At 42.4% G+C, this 19,641-nt stretch overlaps 1 protein-coding gene across 1 annotated transcript in view; it reads left to right on the top strand.

Annotated features, from left to right (window-relative positions):
- The window catches only part of LRRC40 (leucine rich repeat containing 40), a 54,249-nt gene that overhangs the window by 9,211 nt on the left and 25,397 nt on the right, over nucleotides 1-19,641 (top strand). The window contains exons 6-11 of the mRNA XM_089660767.1: nucleotides 1,865-2,007; nucleotides 3,952-4,124; nucleotides 4,649-4,739; nucleotides 5,863-5,914; nucleotides 11,287-11,395; nucleotides 14,721-14,828. Coding sequence (XP_089516893.1) covers nucleotides 1,865-2,007; nucleotides 3,952-4,124; nucleotides 4,649-4,739; nucleotides 5,863-5,914; nucleotides 11,287-11,395; nucleotides 14,721-14,828 — 676 coding nt within the window. The remainder of the gene's footprint in view (nucleotides 1-1,864; nucleotides 2,008-3,951; nucleotides 4,125-4,648; nucleotides 4,740-5,862; nucleotides 5,915-11,286; nucleotides 11,396-14,720; nucleotides 14,829-19,641) is intronic.

Here is a 19,641-nt window from a genome sequence, read left to right as displayed (position 1 = left end):
ACAAGCTGTAGCAGCTGGGTGCCCACACTTAGGATGCCGGTGCCGGGGAGTGAGGATGGCTGGTGAAACCGGCTGTGGCGAGTACACTGCTGGATCGTTGGACGGGTGAGCTGCTGTTTTTTTTAAAAGTCGGCAGCTACAGTTTTTCCAGCTTCTGACTTTTATTTTTTTTAGGTTTGACTGGAGCTCTGCTTTAAGCATCCTCTGGTGAGTCCCTGAAGCATCCCACTCACTAGCCAGAGGAATGTAAATACAATGCTGGCAGAAACAACTGTACATTCCTAAAGCTTTGTGACCATCACACCTTGTTGGACATCCCTTTCCAAACCAATAGACAGTCATATGGAGTTGGCCCTCTTTGTGGCAATAGCAGCTTCAACTTTTCTGAGACATTTTTCCACAAGATGTTGGAGTGAGTCTGGGGACATCTGGGCTTATTCATATGTGAGGTCAGGTACTGATGTTGGATGAGAAGACCTGACTCACATTGCAATTCATCCTAGAGGTGTTCAGTAGGGTTGAGGTCACTCCTCATCAAATTAAGCCTTTAACCCCTTACCCTCCAGAGGGTTTACCCTCCTTCCTGACATTTTTTGCGATACGGTGCTGCATTACTTTAACTGACAATTGCGCGGTCATGCAACGTCACACCCAGATGAAATTTACGTCCTTTTTTTTTTTTTCCCACGAATTGAGCTTTCTTTCAATGGTATTTGATCACCTGTGCTTTTTTTATTTTTTGCGCTATAAGCAAAAAAAGACTGACAATTTTGAGAAAAAAAAATATATTTTGGACTTTTTGCTATTAAACATGTCCAGTAAAAAAATCCAAAAAATCTAATTTTGTGATAAATTTAGGCCAAAATAGTCCTACTAGTAATGGCGGCGATCAGCGACTTTTAGCAGGACTGCGGAGGGCATTCTGACACGGGGGGGGGGGACTAACTTGGGGTCACTGACATCCCCAGTGACACTAATATAGTGATCAGTGCTAAAAAAAACAGAACTGACACTGTACTAATGACACTGGGCAGGAAGGGGTTAATGTGAGGGGCGATCAAAGGGTTAACTGTGTGTAGGAAGTGTTTTACTAGGGGGTGGTGTCTGTGTGCTTAACTGTAAGCACACTTATCGGAATGGCTGTGCTGAGCACAGCCATCCCAAGCAGTGTGCCCGAACTGACAGAGAGGAAGACTGTTTGTAAACAAAACATATTGGTGATTGTTGGTAATCACCATTGGCCGGTGGGTAATCACCGGCTGGGACCCGGTGATTGACATCCGTGTCTGTGAATGACAGCGCGGGTAGGGCGCTCACGGCTCGCGTGCGCCCCATACCCAGAATTGCAAAATTACATACATACAAATATAGATAGATAGATAGATATAGAGATAGATAGATATAGATAGAGATATATATATATATAGATAGATAGATAGATATAGAGATAGATAGATATAGATAGATATATATAGAGAGAGAGAGAGAGAGAGAGAGAGCTATATATATAGAGATAGATAGATAGATATATATATATGTGATTTTGCGCACCCGTGCTGCCGTGTAGCAGTATATCTGCTATACAGCAGCGGGTAAGCGGTTAAGGAGCTGGCTGTGTGCACAGGGACACAGTCATATTGGAACAGAAAAGGACCTTCACCAATGTGTTACCACAAGGGTGGAAGCACAGAGTTGTCTAAAATATCTTTGTTTGCTGCGGTAATAATACCCTTCATTGGAACCACCTGACCTCAATCCCTTAAAGGCGTCTACATGTACTTTGGCGATATAGGTAGGTCTAATAGTCAGCTGATTACTAACTTGGGCTATATAGTTTATACATTTTTCTGCTTGACTCCTGCAGGTCTCCGTCAGCTGGACTGCACCTCCAACCTGCTGGAAGACATCCCTCCTTCCCTGGCCGGTATGGACTGTCTGGAGCAGCTGTATCTGAGGCAGAACAAACTGACCTTCCTGCCAGAGCTGCCCGACTGCAAGCTGCTCAAGGTAAGGTCTTATAATGTGATTATTTCCTGTAGTTATATAGAGCCGCCATGTTGTGAAGAACATGTAACCATTCACTCCAATCCCTGCCCCAGAGGAGCTTACATTTCTTGGGTCTCTGGAATAAAGTGTGTAATGCTTGTATGAATTATATTTCTTCCCAACCAAGGAGCTTCTGCCTTCAGGGCTCATGTCCTAACTAACTAAACCTACTGTCAGCCTCATTCCAAGCCTAATCTATCTAGCCCTGTAAAGAAGAAAAATCGCTGTGCTTACCTGTTCTGCAGCTGCTCCGGTCTCCAGTGGCGCCCTCTATGTGCAGGAGGCAGCCGACAACGGCTAGGAAATGCCTGGAAAGTGACGTCACTATAGGGCAGCAGTTGTCGGCTGCCTCTCTTACACATATCTGTACTCTGACATCTCAGCGTGGCACCGGAGTGGCTGCAAAACAGGAAAGTATAGAGATTGTTATTCTTTACAGGGCTAGATAGACAAGGCTTAGAATGTGGCTGAGAGTAGGTTTACGATTATTAGTTAGCTTTTGCCTTTACTTCCACTTTAACCGCCTCCCACCCGCCGTATTGATAAATTTGATGGATAGGTGGGAGCTCTTGTTCTGGGAGGATTTCATATGTCCTCCCACTCTAGCCGCTCATGCATGCCCCTGAGGGCACATGTTGCTGTAGAGAGCTAATCACATGCAAGCAGGAAATACTGACAGCGTGTGAGGAGAGCCGATAAGTGGCAATCTTCAGAGGAGACATCTACACTGATAATCAGGGTACTGATTCAGTGCAGCCCCATCAGTGCCCATAAGTGATGCCTGTCAGTGCCCATAAGTGATGCCTGTCAGTGCCCATCATTGATGCTTATCAGTGATGCCTGTCAGTGCCCATCAGTGATGCCTATCAGTACAGTCTATTAGTACCCATCAGTGCCTTTTATCCGTACCCATCAATGATGCCTGTCAGTGCTGTCTTATCAGTTCCCCCTATCAGTGCAGCCTCATTAGCACACATCAGTGAAGGAGAAAAATTACTTATTTAAAAAATAAACTAAGAAAACTTTATTCCCCCAAAATTGCAGTGTTTTTTTGTTTGTTTAGCAAAAAAATAAAAACCCAGTGGCGATTAAATACCACCAAAAGAAAGCTCTGTGTCAAAAAAATTATAAAAACTTTCATATGGGTACTATGTTGCATGACCGCACAATAGTTATTCAAAATTCGACGGCGCCAAAAGCTGAAAATTGGCCTGGGCAGGAAGGGGGTGAAAGTGCCTGGTAAGCAAGGGGTTAAAGTCTGGGCACTAAAAAAGTATTCAGCCACACCACAGGCATACCTCCCTCTCACTTCTCTGACAACGGGTGCAGGGCTCCAGTAGTCGCTGTCCGCTCCTTAAAGTCCACTCTCAAGCAACAAGGTAAGGGAAACCACTCTCCAGTAAAATCCTTGTGAGTTTCCTGAATAATTCTATGCACAAGCTCTTTCACCTGCCCCATGAACTGTAACCCATTTCGCTCCATTCAGAGCTTTTTCGTAGAATTTGTGAATAAGCTCCGGATGGAGTGAAATGCATTAGGACCCGTGGGACAGGTAGATTAGCTTGTGCATGGTTTCTCTGAAGGTAGTGGTAATGTTGCCTCCTGAGCATGCGCAGGAGTCAGTCATCCCGAAACACAGATTCTGGGCTGGTGGTGTCAGCTGAGCTGTGCATGCGCAGGTCAGTTTACATGCTGGAAAATACAGCGAGCAGGCTAGTAGGTACATCTTATTGTTCCGCTTTGACAAGGAGAATTTGCAAACCTTTTTTTATGTCAAAAATAATAATTGAAGTGCTATTATTCATGTGTTAGTGTTGAGTATTTTCACACCATAACTACCCGCTTGTCTTTTTCTATATACAGTACATTTTTATATATAAATGTTGGCCTCTGATCCTTTAACAGGAGCTGCATGTTGGGAACAACCAGATAAGTACAGTGGGCCCCCAGCACCTGACACACCTCACTTCCCTCTGTATTCTCGAGCTGCGGGATAACAAGCTGAAGAGCCTACCAGATGAGATAATCCTGCTGAAGGGACTGGAGAGGCTGGATCTCAGCAATAATGACCTTGGCAGGTAAGACCTATTCCAGGCACAATTATGCCTTTAATGCAGCTTCGCTACAGCTTCACTGTTATAAATGGCAAACAGCTTCTTCTTTTTTTTTTTCTTTGCAGCCACCTAGTGCACTAGGTAGGCACAGAAGTACCTATTTGGGGCCAGCAAATGGCAGGGGTATGCAATTGCTCAAAAGCAGTCATTGTGCTTTTGTGCCCTATAGAATTAGATCTTTATGGTATTGTTACTCCTAAACACTCCCTATCAGGGGTGGACTGACAACTCAAGGGGCACCTGCTCAATAGGAAATCATGGGGCCCCTGTGTCCTTGCCCACACTCAAACAACACCCATAAACGCCTATGAAAGGTACTAGGGGCATCTCATGCGACCCCCTACTGACCCCGGGCCCTCGAGCAGTGCCCGAGTGGATAAATGGTCAGTCCGCCCCTGCCCCCTATAGAACCCCTCTTATAGCTAACACTGGAGATATCCTGTATGTTTGGCTTTATCTAGATAAAGTATTTTATTTTATGTTTTCAGTTTGCCCGGTGCCCTGGGAAATCTTCCGAATTTGAAATCCTTACAGCTGGAGGGTAATCCACTGAGGGGGATTCGTAGGGACATACTGAGTGTGAGTATTTGGCACAATTCGCCAGCTAGGGTCTTACTGCTTAAAGGGTAGGTTCACCTTTTCACAAAAAATGAAAAGGTGAGCAAGCTTTAAATATCTTGACCACTCCTCTGTACCTCATTGCACATAGATGCCCCGTGGTGCTGGTGCAGCAATCCGCACACACTACAATACACCGCTCCGGAGTAAGTATGCATCATAATGTTTGGGGTGGTAAGCGCTCATTGGTCAGAGTGACCACATGATCAATGAGAAACACCTTGGATCACCTTACCTGAAGAAGAAAAAGTCTTAGATGTGCTACTCATTGGACTACACAGTCACGAATCTATGCTGACGAATGAGCTCTTGCCATTGCGAACATTATGGTATATACTCACTACAGGGTTGTGTATTGCAGCGTATGGTGCACGGACCACTACACCAGCAGCATGGGGCATCGCCGCTTTGTGCTGGAGGGGTAGCCAGGATATTTGAAATTAGTTCACGTTTTAATTTTTCATGGAAAAAAAAAGGTGAACTTACCCTTTAAAGTGAACTTGTGCTTTGCCCATTCACCACTGAAACAGACTGGAATCTGTCTCTCTTACAAATAATAAAAAAAAAACTAACATATTTGGGTATTTTACAGGGGGCTGTCACAGTGGTCACATGATCGAAAAGCTCCTGATCGCAAGTAGCAATCAGGAGCTTTCCATTCGGCGCTGGTAACCGTGCTGGTGGCGCATGCTGTCAGCACAGATCTATTTAGGTATGCAAATTTGCAGCATCTCGTTATCAAGGACCTCCTGCCAAGAGTCCGCATATTTGTGTACTGTCATTTTTATATATAAATGTTGGCCTCACTTTAATGATTTTTGTGGCTGGAAATTAGAAGTTTAACTAATACGTGTGTGTATATGTATGTGTGTGTGTGTGTATATATATATATATATATATATATAATGTATGTATGTGTGTGTGTGTATATATATATATATATATATATATATATATATATAATGTATGTATGTGTGTGTGTGTATATATATATATATATATATATATATATATATATATATATATATATATATATATATATATATATATACGTATACATTTTTGTTTTTTCTTGTCCCTTTAGAAAGGCACTCAGGAACTACTGAAGTATTTAAGAGACAGAATACAAGTTTCAGGTAAGTTATTTCCACTCTTCAGTTGACGCATCACATCTGGGCTCTGAGGTTATTGTTTAAAAAAAAAAAAAAAAATCTTCCTGCTTCCCCTTTTCAAAAAAGTGATGATAGCTTTCAAGGATTTACCTTTCTATCTTGAGGCTTTAATTTCTTCTATTTTGACCTGCAGCTCCTGCTAGTAGGGACTTCGTGTCCTAGGGTGATAACGCTGCCATAGTCTGTGCCTCTGCAGGAGCAGCATTGTCTCCCTAGGGAGCTGGAACTTGGTTAGCTGTGTTCTCAGCCTATAGCTCAGGCTCCAGTTTCTCCTCCAGTGATGTAGTGGAAGTAGAGTAGAGTGCAGCACAGAGCCAGGAGCCGTGCATAGCTTTGTTTTTAATAAACTGAGTACATTCTGTATACAGTTCTATGCAGAAGTTATAGGCATTTGTAGAAAAAAGCTGTAAATGAAGAATGATTTCTGAAATAGAAGTGTTCATACTTTATTTTTATCAATTAAAGTGATTCTAAAGGCTTATTATTTTTTCTTTTTTTTTTTTTAAGAAAAAATAATAATCATGTCTATACTTACCTGCCGTGTGCAGTGGTTTTGCACAGAGCAACCCAGATCCCCCTCTTCTCGGGTCCCCCGCATGCTCTCCTGGTCCCTTCCTCCTGTCGGGTGCCCCCACAGCAAGCAGCTTGCTATGGGGGTACCCGCTGCTCCGTGTGTCCATTCACACACAGGGCCGCGACTCGTTCCCACCCCCTTTCTCTTCTCATTGGCTCACTGGCTGTGACTGACAGCAGTGGATGCCAATGGCTCCCACTTCTGTCTCAGCCAATGAGAAGAGGAAGTCCCAGGATAGCTGACAATCCAGTGCACAACGCTGGATCGAGAGGGGGCTTAGGTGAGTGTTAGGAGGGCTGGGGGTGGATGCATGAAAGTAAAAAATCTTGAGCCTTTAGAAACATTTTAACAAAATGAAAAGTTAATGAACAGAAGAGAAATTCAATTCAAATCAATATTTGGTAAACAAAGAAGCCACCAGAGCGCTGAATCCGTAATTGTAGCAATGATTTAATTGAGATAAAATGAAGTAACTTACATGATAGTCTGCGGTAAACAATTTGGACAAAGGAAATGGATATTTAATAGCAAGAGTCAGGGACACACAGAGCTGGAAGGTGGGAGCCTGGTCCGCCCGGAGTGTAACTTTTTGCAGCTGCAAAACCTGTGTACAGGACATAAACACTCCTAAATCTTCAGCCCTGGTTAATACTGATGCGGTGCGGAATTCACAGCGTTTTCTGTGCGAATTCCGCACCGCATAAGAATCGCACCCCGTTCATGCAAACTGCTGAGGGTGTGTATGTTAAGTTAACACCACCCCGAAAGCAGTCTGCAAAACACGGTGCGATGTGCAGAATCGGATCACTTAGGTGTGAATACCCATGCAATCCGATTCTAATGCGGACCCAAAAAAGGGTCCTGCACCTTTTTGGTGTGGTGCGATTAGAGCCATACAAAATGTATGGCTCCAATTGCACCGCACACAAATCACGTGTGATTTGCACAGGAATGCGGTTCGGTTCCTATGTGAATCACATGTGATATACCGCACCGCATATGTGTGGACCCAGGCTCAGTGTGGATCCGAAGGTGCTGGGAGATTGGAGAGTGACTAACGCGTTTCAGTGTCCTGCCCCTTTGTCACGTTACCTGCAAAAAACAAGCTCAGCTTTAAAGCAGGCGGGCAAAGGAGAGAGAAGCAAACGACAGCTGCAATCAATTAACCACTTAAAGACCGCCCGAAATGTACTGCGGATGGGTGGCAGCTACAGGACCAGCGATGTACCCATATTTCACTGTGTTTTTCCGGGTTTGGAGCGCCCCACGCTAACCCCTGCTGTCATTTGCTACAGGACATGTTTGCCAGCAGGTCCTGGCCAATGTTTTTTGGCCGGGACTCTGCTGATGATCTGCAGCAAATGGAGAAGCAGATCTGTGCTTGTATTTGTAAATACAGACCCAGGATCTAGCTGGATCTTCTCTCCCTGGAACCTTTTTGTTCCAGGGAGAGAGGAAAGACACACCCAGGGGCGGACTGGCCATTTGGAAACTCTGGCACTGCCCGAGGGCCCGGGGTCAGTAAGGGGCCCCATGAGATGCCCCTGGTACCTTTTTCATAGGCTTTTTTGAGTTTGGGCAAGGACACAGGGGCCCCATGATCCCCTATTGCCCGGGGGCCCCATGAGTTGTCAGTCCGCCCCTGGACACACCACATGTGAGTAAAAGCAGCACATTTTCACCCACACCATAGTTAGATACATATTAACCCCTTGATTAATGTTTTTTTAACCTTTTGATCGTCCCCAGATGTTGACCCCTTCATGCTTAGTGTCATTAGTACAGTGTCAGTGCTATTTATTAGCACAGATCACTGTATTGGTGTCACTGGAGATGTCGGTGGCAGTTAGTTCCCACCCAGTGGCAGTGTCAGAATGCCCACCACAGTCCCACTTTAAGTCGCTGATCGCCATCATTACTAGTAAAAATAAATATGGTAAATAAAAATTCCAGTACATATGCCGTCATTTGTAGACGCTGTAACTTTCATGTAAACCAGTAAATATACACTTATTGGGATTTCTTTTTTTTACCAAAGACATGTAGAAGAATACATTTTGGTCTAAATTTATGAAGAAATTTTATTTTTATTTTTTTATTGGATATGTTTAATAGCAAAGAGTCAAAAATATTGTTTTTATTTTTTAAATTGTCAGTTTTTTTTTTTATTTGTTTATAGCGCAAAAAATAAAAAAAATGCAGAGGTGATCAAATACCATTAAAAAGAAAGCTCTATTTGTGGGGAAAAAATGACTTAAATTTAATTTGCATGACCACACAATTGTCAGTTAAAGTAACTGGTCATGAAGGGGGTAAATCTTCTGGAGGGCATGTGGTTATTTAAATGTCTCTAAAGAGAACTTTGACAGACTAATAGGGCTACTGAGAAAGCCGATTAAAAAATTCCAAATATTTATTCTAAAAGAGGATAAAGTGAAATGGGGAGGGGGAAAGAATAATAATAATAAAAAAAAAAATACTAATGGCCGCCACCAAGCCAGCTCTGTATGCCAACACTCTATCTGTATCACAATCTAAATGGTAAGTTATAAATAAATAGCATGCAAATACATACTTCCAAAAAGGACACTGCTGTGGCACCTTGTAACAACAGCCACTGTTTGGTAATTATATTGATTCCTGCATCAAGACTGAAAAATAGGTAAAACATAAAGTAATTTTTTTATTTATTTTTTTTTAACCATTTCAATACCGTGCAATTTTACACCTTCCTGCCCAGGCCATTTTTCACGTTTCAGCGCTCTCACACTCACAATTGCGCAGTCATACAACATTGTACCCAAACTAAAATTTTATCATTTTCTTCACACAACTAGAGCTTTCTTTTGGTGGTATTTAATCACCGCTGGGGTTTTTATTTTTTGCTAAATTAACAAAAAAAGACTGAAAATTAAAAAAAAAAAACAAGTTTTTCCTTGTTTCTGTTATAAAAGTTTACAAATAAATAATTGTTCTTCATAAATTTAGGCCGAGATGTATTCTGCTACATGTCTTTGGTGAAAATAACCCAAATTAGGATGTATTATTTAGTTTGTAGGAAAGTTATAGAGTTCACAAACTATGGTATAGATCTGAATATTGATCAATCCTGAAGTACTGACAGCCAATCTAATTTCTTGAGGTCCAAGAATGTCAGAATAGTACAGATATCCCCCAAATGACCCCTTTTTGCAAAGTAGACAGTCCGACGTACTTCATAAGAGGCATGGCGAGTTTTTTGAAGTTATATTTTTTTTGTCATAATGTTTCAGAAAATGAAAAAATTGAAAAAATTATTTTCACTATTTTTTTTTTTTTACATACTGTCACCAGTGCAGTACAGCGTCATCATATAACTGGCATGACAGTGAACAGGGACACTGACTGGTGACAGTATGGGAAAAAAAAAATTATATATATTTTTTTAAATTTTTGTATTTTTAATTTTTTATTACATTTTTTAAAAACATTTTTTAAGATTTGCTTTCATATTTTACTATGACCAAAGTAGTACAATGTTACCATAGTAACATTGTACTACTTTGGGGAAGTGATCAGTATTTTTTTTTTTTTTTTTTTTTTTACACAATTTGCTTATAGCAAAGAATTACTTTGCTATAAGGAAGCATTTACCTGAATGAAATCGATTCATTCTGTTTTTGTGTTTTTTTTTTTTTGTGCTTAGCTGTGATTTGGTCACAGCTAATCACATGACATGTGCATGTGATTAGCTGTGACCATTCACAGCTAGGCACTAGTATACAATGGATGGCATGAATGAAGCCATTCATTGTATAGAACTGTCATGTGACCTGCTGTGATTGGTCACAGCAGGTCACATGGTACCAGCAACGGGGGCCGGTACTCAGATCTGTACCTCGGACACGGCCGGTGACAGATCGCGCCGCTGCGCGGCTCTGCATTAGCGCAAACTGTGCATGTGCGGCAGCACTCCAAATAGCATGCACCCGGAATGCCGAAGCACTTTTGAAGCTGCCAAATGGCCATTGGCCGGGCGGCTAATGGTTAAATATTGACCTTTATAATAAAATAAAAAATTAAAAATAGTAAAACCCCACATATTGTATTACTGATACTGCATAATCTTACTCTCTCCTGTTAAAAAATGCTGTAATGACGTTAGGAAATGAATATATTAAAATGAAAGACACACCAGGGACCCAGAGATAGAATGATATGTATTTCGAGCTCCTCGTTTAGCCCTCCTGAGATTCAAGATTAATCCGCCAACTGATTAAAAAAAGAACACTAGAATCCAAAACTCTGCATGCCCCCAATTCCCTCAGCCAGTGGTCACTCTGCAGTTTTTTAATTTTTATGTCAACTTTATATGTAAAATTGTCACATAAAGTTGTAGTTGTTTGTCAAATCGAGTTGCCTTTGCCGCTGTATGCCTAAGATCTAGATGAATCAAGCTGGTGAGAAAATACAGATCAAGCTCAGATAAGGAACCTGGTGGCAAGAAAGTTATCTGTGAAATCAGAAATTAGTCAAATGATAAAATACATTTTGTGTCCTTTTACAGGTTTGCATATCTGAATTTATTTGTTGTTTCTCAATCACATTGAATTTTACATCTATGTAAGTTGGTAAATTTACACATTTTTACATTCAGTAGGAATTTTGTAGATTCCAATCTGCCTGTAGAATCCAGTGGTGATTTTAGTGTTGTTACTGTATTTTTGTACTAGGAGTAAAAAAAGTAAATTAAAAAACGTCTTTTTTTTTTTTTTTATATAAGCGTTAAAGAGTGAAGAAAATACAAGTCCTGTGGTCACGGCTATGACACTTCCAAGTGACTCTGTGGTTAATACACATGCGATTACTACACTGAAGACTTTAGAATATAGGTAGGGCTCTTTTTATAATTTATAGTAGTCATGTCCTTCATCAATATTGCTGAATGATTCTCATGATTTTCCATGAATTAAAAATTGATACAAATAATACTTTAATATACACTATATTGCCAAAAGTATTTGGACTCCTGCCTTTACACACACATGAATTTTAAGGGCATCCTGATTCCCAGTCTTAGTCCGTAGGGTTCAATATTGAGTTGGCCCCGCCCTTTGCAGCTATAACAGCTTCAACTCTTCTGGGAAGGCCGTCCACAAGGTTTAGGAGGGTGTTTATGGGAAGGTTGGACCATATTTCCAAAAACGTATTTGTGAGGTCAGGCACTGATGTTGGATGAGAAGGCCTGGCTCACAGTCTCCGCTCATTCATCCCAAAGGTGTTCTATGGGGTTGAGGTCAGGACTCTGTGCAGGCCAGTCAAGTTCCTCCACCCCAAACTGGCTCCTCCATGTCTTTATGGACCTTGCTTTGTGCACTGGTGCGCAGTCATGTTGGAACAGGAAGGGGCCATCCCCAAACTCTTCCCACAATGTTGGGAGCATTAAATTGTCCAAAATATCTTGGTATGCTGACGTCTTAAGAATTCCCTTCACTGGAACTAGGGGGCCAAGCCCAACCCCTGAGAAACAACCCCACACTATAATCCCCCGTCCACCAAAATTTACACTTGGCACAATGCAGTCAGGCAAGTACCGTTCTCCCGGCAACCACCAAAGCCAGACAAGTCCATCAGTTTGCCAGACAGAGAAACGTGATTGGTCACTCCAGAGAACACGTCTCCACTGCTCTAGAGTCCAGTGGTGGCGTGCTTTACACCATGGCATCCGAATCTTTGCATTGCAGTTGGTGATGTAAGGCTTGGATGCAGCTGCTCGGCCATGGAAACCCATTCCATGAAGCTCTCTATGCACTGGTGTTGTGCTAATCTGAAGGCCACACCAAGTTTGGAGGTCTTTAGCTATTGAGTGTGCAGATGGCTGGCAAATTCTGCACACTGCGCTTCAACATGCGCTGACCCCGCTCTGTCATTTTACATGGCCTACCACTTGGTGGCTGAGTTGCTGTTGTTCCCAGTTGCTTCCACTTTTTTTTATAATCCCACTAACAGCTGACCGTGGAATATTTAGTAGCCAGGAAATGTCACGGATGGACTTATTGCACAGGTGACAACCTATCACAGGACCACGCTTGGAGTCACTGAGCTCCTGAGAGCAACCCATTCTTTCAGAAATGTTTGTAGAAGCAGTTTGCATGCCTAGGTGCTAGATTTTATAAACCTGTGGCCAATAAAAAAACGAGGATTTAGAGGGCCCTGCTCATAAGAGCTTACAGTCTAATAGGGTGGGGCAAGTGGTACAAAGGGTCATACCTGTGGGGGGATGAGCTGATGGAAGTGATAAATGTCTACACAGAGGTGTGATAGGCTTCCCTGAAGAGACGAGATTTCAAGGATCGCCTAAAGGCAGCCAGAGTATGGGATAACTGGACAGATTGAGGTAGAGATTTCCAGAGGAATGGGAGAGGCTCTGACGAAGTCCTGGAGACTAGCATGGGAGGAGGAGACCAGGGAGCTTGAGAGCAGGAGATCATGAGAGGAGCGGAGATCACTTAGAGATTGTTTAGTAGAAGCAGCACATAATACACACATTACATAATGTTAGGTACACATTTAACCCACTGTTCGCCCTAGATGTGAACTGCTTGTTAAAGTCCCACCCAGCCGTTATTTTGCTATAGGCCAGGCAGGAAGTTGTTAAAAAAGGAAATGTGCTTTAACCACTTCCTGTCCGCCCTATAGCAGAAATACTGCTACAGGGCGGCACGGGTGCGCAAAATCACGTGTATATATAAGTGATTTTGCATTTCTGGGTAGGGGGTGTGCGGCTCGCGCGCCCTACCCAACACCACCATTCATGGCCACTGCTGTCAATCACCGGGCCCCAGCTGGTAATTACTCGCCGGCGCCCAGTTATTTCCGACAATCACCGACGGGAAGGAGGACTGTTTTGTTTACTAAGTCGTCCTCCCTGTCAGCTCTGGCACACTGCTCTGGATGGCTGTGTACTGTACAGCACAGCCATCCAGAGCAGTGTGCTTACAGTGAAGACACCGCCCCCTAGTAATACACTCCCTGCACACAGTTAACCCTTTGATCGTCTCTTATGTTAACCCCTTCCTGCCCAGTGCCATTGGTACAATGTCAATACTTTTTTTTTTTTTTGTTTTAGCACGGATTACTGTATTGGTGACACCAAGTCAGTTCCCCCCCAGTGTCAGAATGTCCGCCGCAGTCACTGATCACTGCCATTACTAGTAAAAATTAAAAAAAAAAAAATCCCAGTATTTATACCGCCATTTGTAAATGCTATAACTTTCAAGTAAGCCAATTAATTTACACGTATTGGGATTTTTTTTTTAGCAAAGACATCTTGCAGAATACATTTTGGCATAAATTTAGGATGAAATTAGATTTTTTAAATATTTTTACTGGACTTCTTTATTAGCAAAAAGTCAAAAATATAGTTGTTTTCTCAAAATTGTCAGTCTTTTTTTTTTTTATAGTGCAAAAAATATAAACGCACAGGCGATCAAGTACCACACAAAGAAAGCTCAATTCATGGGAGAAAAAGGGCGTAAATTCAATTTGGGTGCAGAGTTGCATGACCGTGCAATCGTCAGTTAAAGTAACGCAGCGCCGTGTCGCAAAAAATGGCCTGGTCAGGAAGGGGGGTAAATCCTCAGGAGGGCAAGTGGGTTAATAGGATACATGGTATCTAACACCTCGGGTGTGACTTGGCATGCGATTTGCATGCTCTGCAACTTGCAAACTTGCATGCCAAGTCGCACCCTATTGTCTGCAATTACAGCGGTCCTATCGGTGCGGTTCTGAGTTGGTCGGAGCCGCATCGATTTCCAAAGTAGTGCATGCGCTACTTTTGGTACGATTTGCATAGACATCTGTGTCAGATGTCTATGCAAATCGCACCTCAAATCGGCATGTCAGCTGACTTTGAAATTGTGCGACTTACATTGAAGCCAAGCAATTTCAAAGTCGGGATTGGTGTGACCGGGGGGTAAATGACAATTTTGTGTTTATTCATCCTCCATGTATTTGTCCCTTGATCAGGGATGTCAGACATGAGATGCTCTTGCATGTCCCCATTATATTCCACCTTGACTACTGCATCACCCCCCAGTGTCTCGCGCCAACACAGACCTTTTCCTTCATTGCAGATGTTCCTGTTTTTGTTGTTCACTTTGAGTGATCCAGATGTTACATTTTCATTTTGTTTCTCCTTTTTTTTTCTTTTTCTAGCGACAAGCAGGCTGCTGCCATTCCAGATGCAGTTTTCGATGCTGTTGGCTCCTGTCTTGTCACCACAGTAAATTTCATCAAAAATCAACTGACTGAGGTGCCCCCAAGGTAAACTCTGCTTTATTTAGGATAGCAAAATGTCATTTGTTCTGAAGATGCAAAATCCACATTGTGTGTTAAATGGAATTTTGTAAAAAAATTTTATTTATTTTTTTTAATGCTGAAGCCCAGCCTTCCCAGTTGTACAGGCTCCTCTCTTGTACTGAAGTTGCTTACTTTGATTTTCTTACAATGTGCATTAGTAGCTGCAGCCAGTCAAATAGTCTGCATAATTTCTTGGCTGGAGGATGTCCAGCATCATCTAGCCCTTTGCTTTGTAGTATAACTGTCTCTGGCCCACCCCTTTCATTTATTCACATGTGGGCTTTACCGAGGGAGGTCTGAATGCAAATGCCGTTTGTCTAGAAATGCCCACTCCTCTAGACCCCTGGGGCCCAACTTGTGGCCCTTGGTATATGATGTGTGGCCCTTGGACCTCAGGAGGCTGTAGTGGGAACGTAAAAATGTATATTATATAGGGCGCGCTTGTTGGAGCCCAACCTCTGTAGCTGTAGGATAAAGATGCCAGGTTTATATCGGATGGATGGCAGCAGTAACATTGAGGCAGCTCTTTTTAGAGTGGAAGCAAGGCTCTAATACAGTAACATAAAAAAGAGAGGAAGGCGCCTCTAAGTGCAATATAAACAATAGATAAATTGCACTTACAAGGAAAATAATTAAAAATACTCATCATGGGGTGTAATAAAATCCAGGTGGAACATGAGGCTTGGAGAGCAGAGTTGGATGTAGGAGGTGAAGGGGGCAGTAATGCATTTCAGAGCATGCTCAGTAGGCTCCCTCTTCAGACCTCTGAAATGCATTACCGCCCCCTTCACCTCCTACATGTGACTCTGCTCTCCAAGCCTCATTCTTGATGCACAGGCACATCCTGGGCTCTACTTCCTGATCCTATAGACAGAGTTTGCTGCTGGACGGCAGGATGTTCCACCTGGATTTTATTACACCACATGAGTCTTTTTACTATTTATCTTGTAAGTGCAATTTATCTATTGTTTATTAAATTGTCAATACTGCACTTAGAGGTGCCTTCCTCTCTTTTTTATGTAGTGGGAACGTTGATTAGAGTAACAGCATTGATCTCAATTAGTCTCATGTCACATGTTCCCAGTAGTGATGCACCAATATATCGACTTTAGTGCAAAATTGTGTCCTATTGACCCAAATGCAAACTCGCCCCTATTGATTTCAATGCAAAATCACGCACCCTTAACTCCAATGGAAAAACACCCCCTATTGACTTCAATGCAAAATCACATCCTATTGACTCCAACGCAAAACTACGTCCCATGGACTCCAATTTAAAAACGCCCCCTATTGACTTCTTTTTATGCAAAGTTGCGTCCTTTTGACTCCAATGCAAAATTGCATCCCATTGACTCCAGCAAAAAAAAAAACTCCCCCTATTGACTTTTAGTGCAAATTTGCGGCCTGTTGACTCCCATGCAAAATTGCATCTCATTCCAAAGTAAAAATGCTCCCTATTAGCTTGAATACAAAATCACATCCTATTGACTCCAATGCAAAATCGTGTATTTTTGTGTGCGTTTATTTTTTTTATGCTTTACTTTGTATATTTGTGTCAAAGGTGTAAAGGACTCACTTTGTCGGACTTACAAACGAATCCGATTTAGGAATATTCTCCCGCAACGAAACTCGTTCATAAGTCAGGGACTTACTGTGTTAATTAAAAAGTCGAAAATAATACCATTTTATATATTAGAAATATTTTTTTTTAAAAATTGTTTATTTTGGTTTCGGTTTTCGGCCAAGTGCATCCTGAATTTTCAGTTTTGGTTTCAGTCCAGAATTTTTATTTCGGTGCATCACTAGTTCCCAGTTTCGTATTGACTCCTGCAGCATATTCTCATCCGTAAATGTAGCGTGTCCACTCTCTCATTTCCTGTATTCAGTCTGCAGTCTCTGACAATCCTCCGAAGCATTCCATATATTAAACATTATGTGCGGCCCTTTGCTGATGGGTTGCATTTGACAACCACTACTCTAGACATCCACCCAACAAGAACAGGATATTTTAATATTTACATATGAGTTCTGTAAATATCAAAAGGGTCGGGACTGAGGAGTTCTGAGGCAGGGTGCTGCGATGTTTTCAGGAACTATGTACAGCATTCTGCTGGCCTTTACCACCAGCCATGATCTGTCTGCATTGCATAGGGAGGCATAGCTGCCCAGTGATGACATTACTGGTTCTAAAATAAGGTATGTAATTAAAATCAAACTTTTTTTTTTTTTAATTCGTTGATATGTTGGTGAGGAAGGAAGGGAAAAAAGGGAAGACAAAATATTAAACAGATTAAACTTCAGCTTTAAAGATTCTGCAAGTACAGAACAATACCTGTTAATCTAACAGACATTCGGTGAACTCCTAACGTCCCGTGCTATCTGCTAAAATCTGCAATCCAGTGAAAGATGGGGTGACCCAGGGACAGTCACAGAGGATGGGGGGGAGTCAGGGTGGATTTGATTTAAATCACGATTTAAATCACTAGTCAGTAAGGCTTGATGTAAATCCTAGTTTTCTACATAGACTAATTCTTGCTGGTATAACTTTAATATACAAGTAGATGAAGATTTTTAGAATAACAACTTTTCATATTAGTTTTTTTATCCCCAGTTTAATAGGTTAATCATTCATATTTGGACAACTTTTCTGTTGTACTTAGGAAGGAGAAAAATAATCATTACCTTAATAATAACAATTTAAATGGATTTATTCAACTGAAACAATAACATTCCAGCAGATGTGATTTGCTTAAACATCCATGTTTGGTAACTAATTTGGCTAAACAAAATATATATATTTGAAGAAACTTAGACTGTCAGCCCCTCCTCCTCACACTTAGTTTCACTTTCTTCTTGTGCAGATCTATTCCACTCCAAACAATCAGAAAAATATTGTTTCTATTCTATTCACTGAACTTCTTGAAACTTGGCAGTGAAGGGGTTGATTCTGTATTCATAGGTTTGTAGAAGTTAGGATGAAGGTCTTTTTCTTAACTCTGTTCATGTTATAACATTTTTGCTGTGAAGAAGAGGCATGTGATCTCCGCTGAGCCAAATTCAGTTTTGAGAACTGCAAAAGTAAACCAACATCTGTGATAATATCTTGTAGGCAGAGAAACTGCCCAATAATCTTACAAAAACCTCTGGAAGAGCATGACATTGTGAATGGATTCATAGAATTTATTTACCAAAAAAATTAAACATATACAGCCTTATTCTACATAATTAAAAAACGAATCTTTATTTCATGATGGAATAACCTTTGGATGGTAATATATTTTTCTCAAAAAGCATTTTATTTAAAAAAATCCGATTTAAATAAAAAAAATCCGATTTTTTTTTTTTTTTTTTTTTTTTTGATTTTTAAAAAAAAAATCATTGATTTTTATCCACCCTGGGGGGGAGTACTAGATGATGCTCATGCTGATGCCCTATAAAGATGCCCTATAAACCAGATGATGATGTGGGCTCTGTCTGACTTGCAGCTTCTAATGCACATTGGGAGTTGCTCAGTGTGCAGTGAAATCAGCAATTTAAAGCGGACCTTCACCCTCTTGCAGCACTCTCCTCCCCTTCATCCCGCCCCCCCCAAGGGCCTATTTACCACAAGGCATTTGCCTAGGGTGGCATTTTTCAGGGGGGCAGCAGCATTTTTCAGGGGGGCAGCGCTGCCTCCTGGAAGAAGGAACACATGCAGCATGGGGACCAGGTGGGATCTGAGAGGGACTGCTTGATTGTGTATGCAGAGCCCGACTCTTGTTTCCGGGCATGCCCGGAGCTGTGAAGGTGAGTGTCTTCTCTCTCGCCGGTGTGGGGTGGGTGGCCAGTGTACGGGGGGTGGTGGTAGTAGAAGGCTCTCTCGGGTGGGGGGGCTGTGGTGTTATTGGTCAATGTCAGGCTCTCTTTGTGGGGGAGGGGGGTGTTGGTCAGTGTCACGGTCTCTCCATGTGAGGGGGGGGAGCCGATTTTTGTGTTGCCTAGGGCAGACCGAAACCTAAATACACCACTGCCCCTTCCCCTTGCAGTGCCGATATCCCCTCCCGTGACTTATGGAAATTGCCTAGGCGAATGACGTGGTACCCCCCCCGGTGCCTCCTGAGATTAATGACATTCAGTCCCATTTACTGAGGAGGAGGGGGCGGGCCTAGCAGTGCCTGCCACCAGAAGAGCCGTCAGCTGGCACCGGAAGAGCCGTCAGCTGGCACCGGAAGAGCCGTCAGCTGGCACCGGAAGAGCCGTCAGCTGGCACCGGAAGAGCCGTCAGCTGGCACCGGAAGAGCCGTCAGCTGGCACCGGAAGAGCCGTCAGCTGGCACCGGAAGAGCCGTCAGCTGGGACCGGAAGAGCCGTCAGCTGGGACCGGAAGAGCCGTCAGCTGCCACCGGCAACATAGCAGCATCGGACCCATGCAGTGGCTGCAGAGAGGAGGATTCCAGCAGCTCAACGTTGGATCCTCTGGCTAGGTGAGTAGGTTTACAGTGCAGAAGAGAGTAAAAGGTAAGCAGGAGGGGGGGGAAAGACTAAAGCTCCTTTTTAAATAGAGAAGAGGAGCCTTTACAACTGGGCAAGACAAGAAGGGAAGGCTGGAGAGATGTACTGCAAATGTTTTGTGTACAGTGTCCTAACACATGTTTTAAATATCTAAGGGGGTTTCTAAGACCCTTTCCTCTGCCTTTTTGGGGTCTATAGTTTTGCTCCCCACTGCCTGTATTCAGAATGGTGAGTCAAATGGTAGTAAAATGCAGACTTGTAGCAGATGATGATCTGCGATTTTTTTA

The sequence above is a fragment of the Staurois parvus genome, unplaced genomic scaffold (assembly GCF_062004578.1).
Source record: "Staurois parvus isolate SC_StPar_1 unplaced genomic scaffold, SC_StPar_1.0 ptg001270l, whole genome shotgun sequence".
Lineage (NCBI taxonomy): Eukaryota > Metazoa > Chordata > Amphibia > Anura > Ranidae > Staurois > Staurois parvus.
Note: the sequence above shows the minus strand (reverse complement) of the source record. Positions and strands in the feature narration are given on the sequence as shown.